Below are 13,440 nucleotides of genomic sequence, written 5' to 3'. Positions count from 1 at the left end.
TGCGCACCGAATTTATGCAGGTCTAAAAAGTCAATTTACTGCATCATCAAAAAAATACTACTGGCCCCGATGAGTTCAAGCAATTATATCTTGAAACTGTTTCTCCTTTGAAATCAAACTGGGAGCTGTTATTTACTGACGGATGTAAAACCGATACCTGTACTTCATTTGCCGTAACAAACGAAATAGGTACCACTATAACCGTTGGAGTTTTACCAAGTTACTGCTCAATTTTCACAGCCGAAGCTGCTGCGTTACTTGAAGCGGCACACTTCGCTTCCCAAAAAAACCATCAATATATGTATAATATACAGTGACAGCAAATCAACAATCCCGGCTATTCTGAACCCAGCTAATAACTCTCCAGTAATCACAAAAGTGCGCAACTTGCACACACAACAAAAAGGTTCAATCAAACTTATATGGGTTCCGGGTCACAGTGGCATGAAAGGTAACGAACAGGCCGATAGTAGAGCTAAGGAGGCAACCAAAGAGCCATTGTACATGTTCGAATACACTCTTCCAGAAGGTATAAAAAAACTGGTAAGGCGTAAGTACCACTTATGAAAGTTCCCTGAACAAATGGAACCAGTACGAATATCACAGCAAATCCTTCAATCTCTCGAGATCGAAAAACCAATACCAAACCAAATTATGTTTAGGAATCCAAAATATTAGATCATCGGTGTTTGAAAATATCAAACCATCTGAACTTCTGAAGCAGACAACGGACTATAATACAGGGTTGGCCATATTAAACTGACCCATTGAGTAACCCTATAACTTTTTACTGTAATTTGAAATCTAAGGTTTACGTCAACAAGCCAAAGACACTAGGCGCACTTAAGGCCAATATCCGACGGGAAATAGCCGCCATATCGGCCGAGACGCTGGCCAAAACTATGGAAAACGCCGAAAAACGGGCACATTACGCTATACGAGCTAAGGGCGACCACTTGCGCGATATCATATTCAAAAAGTGATGTAAACGAATCTCCTTGAACTAAATTAAATGTTTTTCACAATGAAACACAAAAAAATGTTTCTTTTTCCATATTTTTTTAATAATCACATGGGTCAGTTTAAGATGGCCAACCCTGTATTAGTATCATACACCAATTCGTTTCTTGCTGTAAATTTAAAATTAAATTCATAGGCTTCTAAGTTATCTGGTATAGTAGTGGTTACATCCACATTCCCTCGATTGTACTATCTTCATCTTTTCTTAAGTATAGGTATAATATTATATATTATAATCTTGTAGCTAGCATCTAGTAAACTTAGTATAATATAATTATTTCCTTTTTTCTTTTTTATCTATATTATTAAAAATTTAAAACAATAGCCGAAGAAGGCATCTAGTGTGCAGTCCTGTCTGCCGCGAATAATGCCAAACAAAGGGGGACTTAGTCACAGCAAGGGCTGATGCACCGATCTGGGCTGATGCACTGAACTAAAATAGCTTCTCAAAAAAAAACTGACAGCCGTCTATCGGCTAAGCGCTCTGCGGACTGCCTGCGGCTTCCACACAATTTCGGGCGATGCTTCCTTCGTTATAGCAGGACTAGTCCCCGTAGACATTTTGGCGAAGGAAATGCAGAGAGTGCAGAGAGTAAGGCTATCTGAACACGATGGTAGAGCAACTATTGCAGAAGAAGCAAGGCGTCGTTCGATCGCCCACTGGCAGGACCGGTTGAACAAATCATCGAAAGGTAGATGGATGCATGTGCTAATACCCATTCTTACGTCGTGGTTAGAAAGGAACTATGGGGAAACTAGCTTCCACCTTACCCCATTCCTTGTAGGGCTTGGAGTATTTCGAAAATACCTCCATAGATTTGGCTATGACAGTTCCCAAAACTGACCAATTTGAACGGATAGGGAAGAAGATGCCACGTCTTGTTCCAATGCCTACGCTATGCTCCCGAAACCTGTGGTATATCAACCGGAGAAAATATTACAGATTTTATGCTAAAATCGAGTGATAACTGGAAGCGGATCTGCGCATATGCAAAATATATACACAATGATCTAAGACGCGCAAAGGTTCGTAGACGAAATAACTAGCAGCCTATGAGCTAACCAGCCCCGTGAGGTAATTTCTTTTTAGACAGTTCCGCGGGGAGAGTGGTAGATAGTGGGAGGTGTTACGTAGTAGGTAAGTGCAGCTGTGAGGCTACAAGTCGTGCATATTGCTATGCCAGTATATCAGTACTCATGAGAGTTTCCTCTTCAGGGGCGTCATCCCGGAAAAAAATATGTATATATTGACAAGTCTGGGACACTATCATCGTCATTAAAATCAAGTATGTCATAAACAAAAAAACAAATTTCCACTTCGCTTTGTTTTAAATACCGACGTCTATACCACATTGCCATTATTGCTCTAAAAGAAAATCACTCCTTATAGAAAGTGAATTAAAAAAGATAAAAATTTACCTTTGACCTTTGATGCTTTCATTTAACTTCTGAAATCTTGTACTTATATAAATATAAAAGTTTTTGTTTTTGTTTTTTATTTTTCGCAATCAAAATATGAGTAACCAACTATCGATCTATTCACACATTTTATAATTCTTTTATTCTTTTCAAGTAAAATGTTCTTCAAAAGTAGGCGTCTTCTTGATGGTCTCGAATGGTTTAACACTTTAAGACATACCATAGTAATGGTATGTTTGTTAGTATTTAGTATAGGGCTGGTTCTTGTATGAAGCCATTCCAATCGATATAAGTACATATGGACACATAAACATATGTAGTAGTAGCAGGCAGGTTTGGTTATTAGTTGTGTAAACATATGCTGACTGCCTGCTTGACTTCGAATGTGTTGTGTGCGGGGGAAAATTACAGAGCAACTGCAGCCATCAAGCAAGGCAAACAATCAAGAAGCTCATTCTGTAATTATTCATTTATTATGAATGCTGTTGAAAGCTGCTTGAACTGTCATTTGAAGTTGCAGCCTACAGCTAGTAGCCGCCCTGATATCCACAAGAGCTTAGTGCTGGGCGAGTCTGAGATGAATAATCGACGAATCGCTATAGTTATGGTTAAGTACAATCGAATCAACAATCGACTCGCTGCTCAACAATCGATATACATAATTTTGGGTTGTTTTGAGTCGACTGACTTTTATATTTTATAATATATGCTAAATGAGATAAAGGCCCTGTATAAGGACTAAGGAAAAACTACTGAAAATACCGTTTTAGTGTTTAATTACTCTTTATACAGCCGACAACAGCCCTTACTGATAGAGGCGGTTGTCAGAGCTGCTACACCTTCTCGGTATGACTGGTACTTTGCTAGATCTGTGGTGCATGAGGCCGCCATTCGATTAGCCATCAAATCTTTTGGCGGTTACAAGTCGGCCGGACGAGATGGCTGCCATGCTGAATGAAGGCGCAGAGTCCAGGACAGTAGCCTTGAAGAAAATATTTTCTGCATGCCTGTCACTGGCCTACATACTACGCTCATGGAGGATGGTGATTGTTGCCTTCCTCCCAAAGGTTGGAAGGGACGACTACACCAGCCCCAAAAGCTTTAGGCCCATCAGAATGACTTCTTTCATGCTGAAAAGTCTCGAACGACTGGTGGAATTGCGCGTACTTCAGAAGTCGCTGAAGGCTCACCTTTTGTCTCCATTTCAGCATGCCTATCAAAGTGGAAAATCCTGCGAGTCGGCACTGCAAAACCTTGTTGCTAGGGTAGACATAGATGGGGCGTTTGATAATGCCGCTTTTGGCAGTATATGTAGCTCTGCTAGTAGGCACGGCGTAGACCGGGTGATAGTGAATTGGATTCGTTCGATGCTGGCCCAAAGAATCGTCACGGTGCGGGCGGAGGAGTATCTGCTGGTGTCGTCCGGGGTTAATAGAGGCTGCCCCTAAGGCGGTGTGCTGTCTCCATTGTTCTGGTTCATGGTAATCGATCCTCTACTCACCACCTTAAACGATTCGGGAGTCTACGCACAAGCATATGCGGGCAATGTTGTCTGTTTAGTAACAGGCCCTTCGCTTATGAACATCTGCAGGAAAGTGCAGAAAACTCTGGATCTGATTGACACATGGTGCTGTGCGAATAAGCAAATCCCACCAAGACTCGTATTGTCCCTTCACCAGAAGGAAGAAGCTTGATGTACACGTTCTGCCTAAGCTAAAAGGAGTCACAATTCAGTTATCCAAGGAAATTAAATATCTTGGAGTAATCCTCGATAGTAAGCTCTTATGGAAATCACACGTTGAAACAAAGACTAGCAGTGCAAAGGTGTCTTTGGGAAAACGTGGGGTCTTTCTCCTAGCAAAGGATTTACACGGCTATGATAATACCTATTATCACCTATGCATCAGTGGTCAGGAGGACTTTATCGAGACTACAACGCACTGTGGCCATCTGTTGCACCGGAGCTTTTCCGACTATTTCAGGCCCGGCCATCTGCAGGTTGAAACACAATGGGAACTGGTACGGCCCCTGTCCGGCATTGGGAAACAGAGAAGGCATGGACTTCGATCCAACGACATGCCCCTTGACTCCATGCCATCAAGAGTCATACTTGAAAGGAGATACAGTGTAGTGCTGTAAGAGGCTCAGTTGTGGTCAAACTCAGAAAATGAGCCCGGCAAACACTGCATTTTTATTTCTTATCAATTATTGCATGCATTAGTTGCAATGATCCCATTTTTCTTTATAAAAAATGATTGCATGCACAAATAAATTTGCCATAGGCCACAAGCTAGACCAAGATTTTTTGGCCGATTGTTGCTAAAGACAGCAAGAGAGAGCCATATATAATATTTTTTTGCAATCGCTGGCTAGAAGCCGAGATGTTTTGATCGAGTGTTAGGTAATATGACAATTTACTTAATCTTAAGCATGACTGGCAATTCGTCGTAAATTCGTCCACAAGATAGAGCATCGATAATCATCGAGATGCTTGAACAATCGAGACAGTCGAATTAAGCATCTCGGCCTCACCCATCACTACAAGCGCCATTCACAATTTATAATATTTGGTTCTGTACTTTGTAGACTTAAACACCCACGTGTATATGTATGTACGAGTATGCAACTAATTAAAGGAATAGCTGTGAGTAATTATTGTTTACATTCTGAATGTTCGTATGAATTCTCATTTGGAATTTCCAAATTAATTTCTAAGAAATTTATATTAAAACCAGCCATAAATACCAAAATAGTAAACGATTCATTGGATCACATAATTGATGCTCCTGTCGAATGGTTGAAGCTAAAGCTGGTAAAATATTTTATTAAATTTTCGAACAAAATTACTTAACTGATAGATAGCGACAAGCTATTTACGACCTGAAATGTGTAAAACAGGTAATCTTCTACGTGACACGTCGTGACGCCTTCCTTTAATCCCAGTCACAGCTTGAAGTCGATAACACATTTGGTTTGTTTTTGTCCTGCTTGTTTCTCGAAGGTAACTCAGCAAAAATTAGTAACTCACATTAAATGCCGCAGGTAGCCAATTTGTAGTGGTTAGCCGCCGTTGGAGACATACGAAAAATAGCAGGGGTGTATGAAACGCATTAACCCAGCTCTCGCTGAGATGACGTGAACCCCACCCCAGGAGCAAACCATAGAGTTTTAAAGGAATACTTATATATTAATTTTCGACGTCGTAGCCGAATGGGTTGGTGCTTGATTATCATTCGGAAGTGCCCGTGTTTGAATCTTCATGTATGAAGCACCACAAATCGTTTCTAACAGCGGGCGTCCCTCGGCAGGCAATGGCAAACCTCCATTTAAATATCTGCCATGGAAAAACGCCCTGATAAAAAATTATCTGCCATTCGGAGACGGCTTAAAACTGCAGGCCCCTCCATTTGTGGAACAACATCAAGATGCACATCACAAATAGGAGAAGTTTGGCCAAACACCCAATAAAGGGTGTAAGTTGCATTTATATATATATATATATATAAATATATATAATATATTTCACGAGGGAAACCACGTCGAGGATCTCTCGTTTAGCTGGAAGTCTTTCGTCAAAAAAAGTCTGGCTTTCTCAGTCTTGGCCGACGGTGTAAATGGCAACTGCTTCTTTGATTGCTGTTACCTCCGCCAAGGATAACTGCAGTACCCTGGTAGCCTGCATTTTAGCTTTATTGGGAGCCCCATGCTCCTCCACCAACCTGATTTTCCAACTTTGAGTTGGTGTAAAGGTTCACCAGACTCTATGGCGCAGACCACATACTTTTAAGAGAACCCTAATTCATTAATTTCGCGGGGAAACCAGCTCGAGGATATATTGTCTAGCTAGCTCATCCACTTAGCAGTTTCGTGCAATATTCTTGCGCCAAGGAATCTAAATGAGCGTAAATCGACGTACTCAGATGCGGTCAAGAAAAAAGTCTGGCACTCCGCGACTAGTTTCGAGTGCATCAATAATGGTCCCAGAGCCCAGGGCGCTGCCGCTGGCCGAAGGAGTAAATGTTTATCTCCCTAACTTTAGTTAGATAAGTGAGGAATCAATTGATTGCGGTTACCTACGCCTGGGAAGCACTGACGTGATGTAGTATCCTGAATTTTAGTTTGATTACGAGCCCCATGCTTCTCTAACTACCTGACCGTCCGACTTTGAGTTATCCGTTTGTTAAGCATGCCTTCGAATGCGGCACCTCTTCCCTTCATGGGATATGTATGGAAATTGTTCCGGTCGGTCGAAGTGAGGGTGTGCATCGATCAGTAACCATGGATATGAACTCAAAATTTCTTAAGATAACAGATAAACATATGAGTCTCCGGAGCTTCAATCTAATTTACAGTTCGAGTACTTCAGTCGGCAATCACACAAAGAGACAGGTGCAGCGACAGTTTTACCTGAGTACCTTTGGCTCATAATTATTTTAAATTACATCCGCTTGAACTAAAAAAGTTTGTCTGGTAATAATCCTTGTGAATCACTTGTTTTCTATTAATCGACCGCGTATGAACACTGATTTTACGTTTAAATATGACTTTATTTTCATTTCTAGTCGGACCTAAGTGCATTTCGAAATCATGGTATTATTTCCAATAATAAGATGGAATAAATTATCACCTTGCTGTGGATTCCATATATTATGAGTACTCCTTATATACATACATATGTTCTTTATAATACTAAAATTTATACGAAGAAAGTGAATAAATATTCAAATAATAATTTACAAAAAGTTCGGTCAAATTAAATGTTGCCAGAAATTTGTAAAATAAATATCCTAATTTAATTTACCTTAATTGAAATGTTTGTATAATATCACCGTCCATTTGGATGAATGTGTTATTTTTGGCAAAGACGAATGTTTTCTCTTTACCCGTTTCGGCAAATGTTAGTTCGGGACCGCGTTGCTCGAACGGCATGGGGTTGGAATCTGAGCTATCACCTCCGTAAAGGGGCCCCACCGTATTGGCTGACAGCTGCACCGCCGATTCGGTGGTACTGGGCTCGCTGGTGGTGGAGCGTAGGAAAGGTGGCAGTGTATCTGCAAAAAAAAAAAAGAAGCAGTTTACGTTTGAAAATATTCCCAATTATATGTTAGTGCTCGTATGGTTACTTACGTGGACCGCCTATACAATGATACAAGCACTCGGCCTCAGTGTTGAAACGGTTCTGCGAATTGCCATCACAGCCACCCCAAATGAAGGTGGTGCACTCATTGGAGAGTGGCTCGTACCGCCATTTGTAAATGTATTGCTTGCAAGGACCCGGATCGCCAGGGCCAGTGCACTTTTCGTACAGCTTCTCTCTTGGCAATACGATAATGTTGCTGCTGTTGGCGCTACTGCCGGCCACACTAACGCCACCCGCATTTGAACCGCCTATATTGAGTAAATCAATATTGTTGCTACCTGAATTTATGCCCACACCACCACTGCTGCTGCTCACAGAGTTGCTGCTGACGTTGACGTTGTTCAGAGCATTGTTGCCGCTATTTAAGCTAGTATTGGGATTCCCAATGGCATTGTTGTTGTTGTTGCTGTTGCTATTACTATTGCTGCCTGCATTGATACCACTTACATTGTTGTTGTTGTTGTTATTATTATTATTACTACTGGAGCTTATACTGCCACTTTGTGACGCAAGTGTATTGGATGATGCGGGTAGCGCGGTGGTGAATAGGAGCGCTTGTGTGAGTAGCAGGAGCAGAAACAGGCAATGGCGGTGTCGCCTTGCCGTCACCGTGTGAGATCGCATTGTGCTAAGAAATACTGCTGAAAAGATAGAAATTCTTTATTAAATGTTCAAGGAGAGAACTGTATGCAACAACAATTATAAAGTTGACATTTAGGTTTCAACTGAACTAAGCTTAAATCCCTATAAAGAATTGTCTATATGTCTATAACAAAATTCAGATCGTATTTTTTACAGTAACTATAATTTATTATGCGAAATCAATCTTGATTGGAGTTTCAAACCATCTTTCTTGGATTTTTATACCCGGACGACTACAAAAGGTCACGATGTTAGATAAATTAAGTGGTTGCTCAATACCTTAGGTTATATTAGCCCCATTGCGAGGTACCCCTTTGAATAAATAATCAAAATTCGTTCGTAGTGGAGGGGAGGATTGGTAAAGCAGAAGGAAAAGAACCAGACAGGTGAAAAAGGAAGAAGGGGCTTTGGATTAGAGGATGACGACCCACAGGGGCTAATTACGTACGTATTGATAAATTTCACCAGGTGTGTGATGTTTAAACCCGCAATATTCGCAGGGGTAGCGAAAAAGTGAGACCCCAGATGTCCAAAACATTTGCCTAACGAGAGAAAAGCACTGAGATGATTCCACCTCGCCCTTCAGATATCGTCTGCAGAAAGGACTTGAAACAATCGTAAGTCTCACCGCATGGACACCTAACGGACAATGTCCGGTAAGGATACCTACTAAATAAATTCGAGAGCTGCTACTTTGTAAGTCTTAGAAGTTCTCTCGAGCGCTCTACACGTGCCAAGAACGATCTCGCGACTTTGCACGTGGCTTAATACGTACTTCTATATAAATATTTATATTGACAGCTAATGGAGTCTCCAGGATTTTCTAAGTACTCCTATACAAATATTTCTATTGACAGCCTATGGAGTCCCTAGGATTTTGTGAGTCCTCCGTATATTGTAGTCGGGACAAAGGGTTTTCGAAATAGCACGTGAAGAAATGGAGCTTCCTTTCTTCTGCGCTTTCCTGAGAAATAATTTGTGCAATTCACCATTAACAACTGTCAGGGGGATGCCGATGATCGGGTAGGAGGCCCATGAGTCCAATTCAGTCCCCTTCCTTGCAAGCTCAGCATCAATTTCATTTCCCTCTATGTTCCTATGTTCTGGAACCCAGATCAGAGAAATGTTACCTGCACACCCAAGAGATTTGATCTCCTCCTTACATGAATTTACTAATTTTGTTCTGCACCATGGCTATTGGATAAAATGTTAATATCTCCTTCGCCCCAACGTTCTCTAAGCATTTTGCATGCCTGCAGGATCGCAAAGACTTCTGCCTGAAAGCAGTATCTGACAGTCTAAATGAGATAGATAAATTGGCTGATTTAGAGAAAAAATATTTAATACAAAACGAAGAAATTTTAGTCCTGAAAATAACTAATCAGCCGCCATAGTCGAATGGGTGGGCGTGCGACTAACATTCGGTAGTGCTGGGATCGGTAACCCGGACATGAAACACTAAATCATAGAAAATGTGTTTTTCTAATAGCGGTCGCTCTGCAGGTACAGCAGGTTTGAATATCAAACTTGGTGAATTTCATCAGCTGCTTGAAGCAGTTAGTGCAGTTGTAATTAGTCACCGTTTGGGCGTGATCTTCCCTCTTCTTTTTCCCCCTGCCCGGTTCAGCTCCCTCTATTTTCCTCTGTATATGACAATGATATCTGGTATCACAATGGATGAATTTGTTCTTTTTTAAACGGGGGTCGATACCTCTGGTATGACACCTGAAATGACCGGCAGGCAATGGCAAAACTACGAGTGTATTTCTGCCATGAAAAATCTTCCTCTTGGAAAACGATCTGCCTCCAATTTGTGAAGTAGGCAAAACGCACACCACAAATAAGAGGAGGAGATCGCTCCAACACACAATAAATTTTGTAAACTTCAACATGTATACATACATATATATTATATATACCGTATGATCTGAAAGTACCGGGAATGTTTAAATAAAACAAGACAGAGTTAAATTTCAGGCAAATATATGTTATCTCCTTCAAAATATTATATGACCCGTCGAATAGCGGTCGCCCCTCGGCCGGCAATGGCAAACCTCCGAGTGTATTTCTGCCATGAAAAAGCTCCTCATAAAAATATCTGCCGTTCGGAGTCGGCTTGAAACTGTAGGTCCCTCCATTTGTGGCCTTCAGCTCCTTCGTCGCATTCTCTTTGATTTCATCTATCGACTGAAATCTCTTTCCACGAAGTGGTAACTTCAACTTGGGAAAAAAAAGAAGTCGCACGGGGCCATATCAGATGAATACGGTGCTTGCACGATGGTATTTACTTGGTGTTTGATCAAATAATCCACCACAATTTGGGCTCGGTGTGATGGCGCGTTATCATCATGCTAAATCCAAGAATTGTTTGCCCACATATCCGACCGTTTGCGACGTACAGCATCTCTCAAACGCTTCAAAACGGATAAATAGTGTCAGATGTATGTCTTAGAGTCCTACCAACATAAGAAAAAAATGTGGACCGGTTCGCACATGCGCGGTTCGTTTAAATTAAACATTTATATTTTGCACTAACATAGTATTGGTGAAATATTTGTCAGCTAAAAGAAAAATAAATATACGAGTTTCAGGAGATTCTATGTTTGAATAATTTTGTCCATCTCTGTGCATAGCCAAACACATCCAAGTACTGAGTGGGGCGTCGTATCAGCATAAGATTTGCGAAGCATAAATTTTATGAGCTTTCAAAGTGAATTTATTGAAACTCAACATCTGTCGAGAATAATTATAAATGTATATGTGTAAGTATATTAGGTATACGCATACAGATGTAGTTAAAACTTCGAATTTCACCAAAATTTTTTATATACATAAGTGTGTGTGTAGAAACACAGCTACTTTACTTTACTTCAAATGTTCAGGTTTGTTAATTTTCTAAAATCATCATTAAAAATTTTGCTGTGACTTATGAAAGCAGAGGGGGCAGTCACGCATGAGTAGCTTACGGAAAGAGAACGACTGCACTTAGTTGATGCGATGAAAATGGTTTTCATGTTAAATTAGGTGCACACCAGACGAGGATTAACCTAAAATCATGAAATACTCAAAACTGCAGATGGGGGGCGCATGGGTATATATAGCTCAATTATTCAAAGCATGTATATATGTATGTGTGTGTGTGTGCACACAACTTCGCTAAAGTTTTAACGAACATCATTAAGCGAGAATTAAAATTTGAGTAAAATTTCTGACTGTAACACTCAATGCTTGAGTGATTTTTGTCGTTGGGCGGGGAAATGGCCATGAACCAAGTAAGCAAAACCTCACGAGTGAGAGAGTACAAGATGGTCTGCATAATCTTGAAAGTGGAAATATGAGAGCATTTTTTTGGGAGGCTCCGCAGTTAGGTTGGACGAAACTCTATAGAAGAACGAATCAAAATGTGCCAGCGATCTGTTCAAATCGATAAAGGCTAAGCGACGGGCAGGCAGTGAAAATCCCGATGTCCCATTAAACATACCTACATACATACTAGGGCGGGTCGATTTAAAAATCGCTCATTGCTCTGTGAAAATCATATTCTAGGGATCAAAATAAGAAACTTTGCCGAAGGAACCATACCTCTAAAACGAATTCTGAGGTCCCCCAATTTAAAAATATCACCATTTTTGGCCCTTACATGAACAAATCAGCTAAATGGCTATGTTTTTTCTTTATTTTTATTTATTTACTAGCAAACCCGGCCCCCTTCGCTGGGCACACTAAAATAGAATAGATATGGTTTAGAACAGAAAATATATGGTTTTCATATTATTTATTTCTTTATTCTTTATTCAAGCGCTTTGGCATAAACAATATTTTTTGTTTTTCTATTTGTTTTTGAGTAAATATAAAATATAAATTGAAAATCAGGAAAAAAGAAGATTGTTTTTAAATGTCAAATCAACGCATATGAATAAACAATCGTCTTTTTTCCTGATCATCCATGAATTTTTCGTTTCAATTTATATGTTTTATTAAGCATTGGAGCTTTTTTAACCATTATCCATTTATATTTTTCAAAAAACAAAACGAAAAAATTTTTTTTTTCACGAACACATAATTTCATTCGGATTTCACATTAAATTCTCAAATTTCGTAAGAAATTATTCACTGTTCCAAAATCCACTCCAAAAAAATTCACAAACAATTTTTACATGTTGCACTTACGTGTTTTCCTTATGGCATCCAAATCAGAAAGAAATATAGACCCATTGTAACTCACACTGTCAATTTGACAGTTCAGTTCCGCCCCAAGCGTTAAAAAAGTAAGCGACATTATGGATGGTTCAAAAGAACGCTGTACCCGTTGCCAGTGCTCCGAATTACAACCAAACTTTACGAAACCCATTTTCAATACTTACTTAACAATGTGCGTAAGTTTGGTTTAATTCGGTTCAAAGACACGGCGGGTCTACGTTTTGGCATATATTTCGAGACCCTAGTCATCAATAGGTATGAAAATTACCCCGTATTAAAGCACTTATCAACAGCTTTCATTTGATACCCATATTGTACATACACAACCAAAGGTTACCCGGGTCCACGTTTTGACCTATATCTCGAGACCCCAGTCACGGAGCGGCATGAAAAAATACTCTGTACTAAAGCATTCCCCAACAGCTTCAATTTGATATCCATATTGTACAAACACATTCTAGGGTCCACGTTTTGGTCTCTATCTCGAGACCCTAGTCACGGAGTGGCATGAAAAATACTCTGAACTAAAGCATTCACCAACAGCTTCCATTTGATACCCATATTGTACATACACATCCGAAGGTTACCCGGGTCCACGTTTTGACCTATATCTCGAGACCCTATCTACCAATAGGTATTCAAACTATACGGAAATCATCTTCAATATCTACTTAAGAATGTGTGTAAGTTTGGTTTAATTCGGTGCAAAGACACGGCGGGTCCACGTTTTGGCATATATTTCCAGACCCTAGTCATCAATAGGTATGAAAATTACCCCATATTAAAGCACTTATCAACAGCTTTCATTTGATACCCATATTGTACATACACAACCAAAGGTTACCCGGGTCCACGTTTTGACCTATATCTCGAGACCCCAGTCACGGAGCGGCATGAAAAATACTCTGTACTAAAGCACTCACCAACAGCTTCAATTTGATACCCATATTGTACATACACATCCGAAGGTTACCCGGGTCCACGTTTTGACCTATATCTCGAGACCCCAGTCACGGAGC

At 40.2% G+C, this 13,440-nt stretch overlaps 1 protein-coding gene across 7 annotated transcripts in view; it reads right to left on the bottom strand.

Annotated features, from left to right (window-relative positions):
- The window catches only part of LOC129240122 (axotactin), a 245,986-nt gene that overhangs the window by 167,620 nt on the left and 64,926 nt on the right, over positions 1 to 13,440 (bottom strand). For 6 of the 7 annotated variants that reach the window (XM_054875649.1, XM_054875652.1, XM_054875654.1 and 3 more), the window contains 2 exons: positions 7,567 to 8,217; positions 7,241 to 7,490 (listed from right to left, as the gene is read on the bottom strand). In XM_054875649.1, the coding sequence (XP_054731624.1) occupies positions 7,241 to 7,490; positions 7,567 to 8,203 (887 nt within the window). In that variant the 5' untranslated portion in view covers positions 8,204 to 8,217. Of the gene's footprint in view, positions 1 to 7,240; positions 7,491 to 7,566; positions 8,221 to 13,440 lie in introns of all 7 variants that reach the window. The other variant, XM_054875651.1, reaches the window with a different exon arrangement.

Source organism: Anastrepha obliqua, chromosome 3 (genome assembly GCF_027943255.1).
Source record: "Anastrepha obliqua isolate idAnaObli1 chromosome 3, idAnaObli1_1.0, whole genome shotgun sequence".
Lineage (NCBI taxonomy): Eukaryota > Metazoa > Arthropoda > Insecta > Diptera > Tephritidae > Anastrepha > Anastrepha obliqua.
The sequence above is the reverse complement of the archived record's forward strand: the minus strand, read 5'-3'. Positions and strand labels throughout refer to the sequence as shown.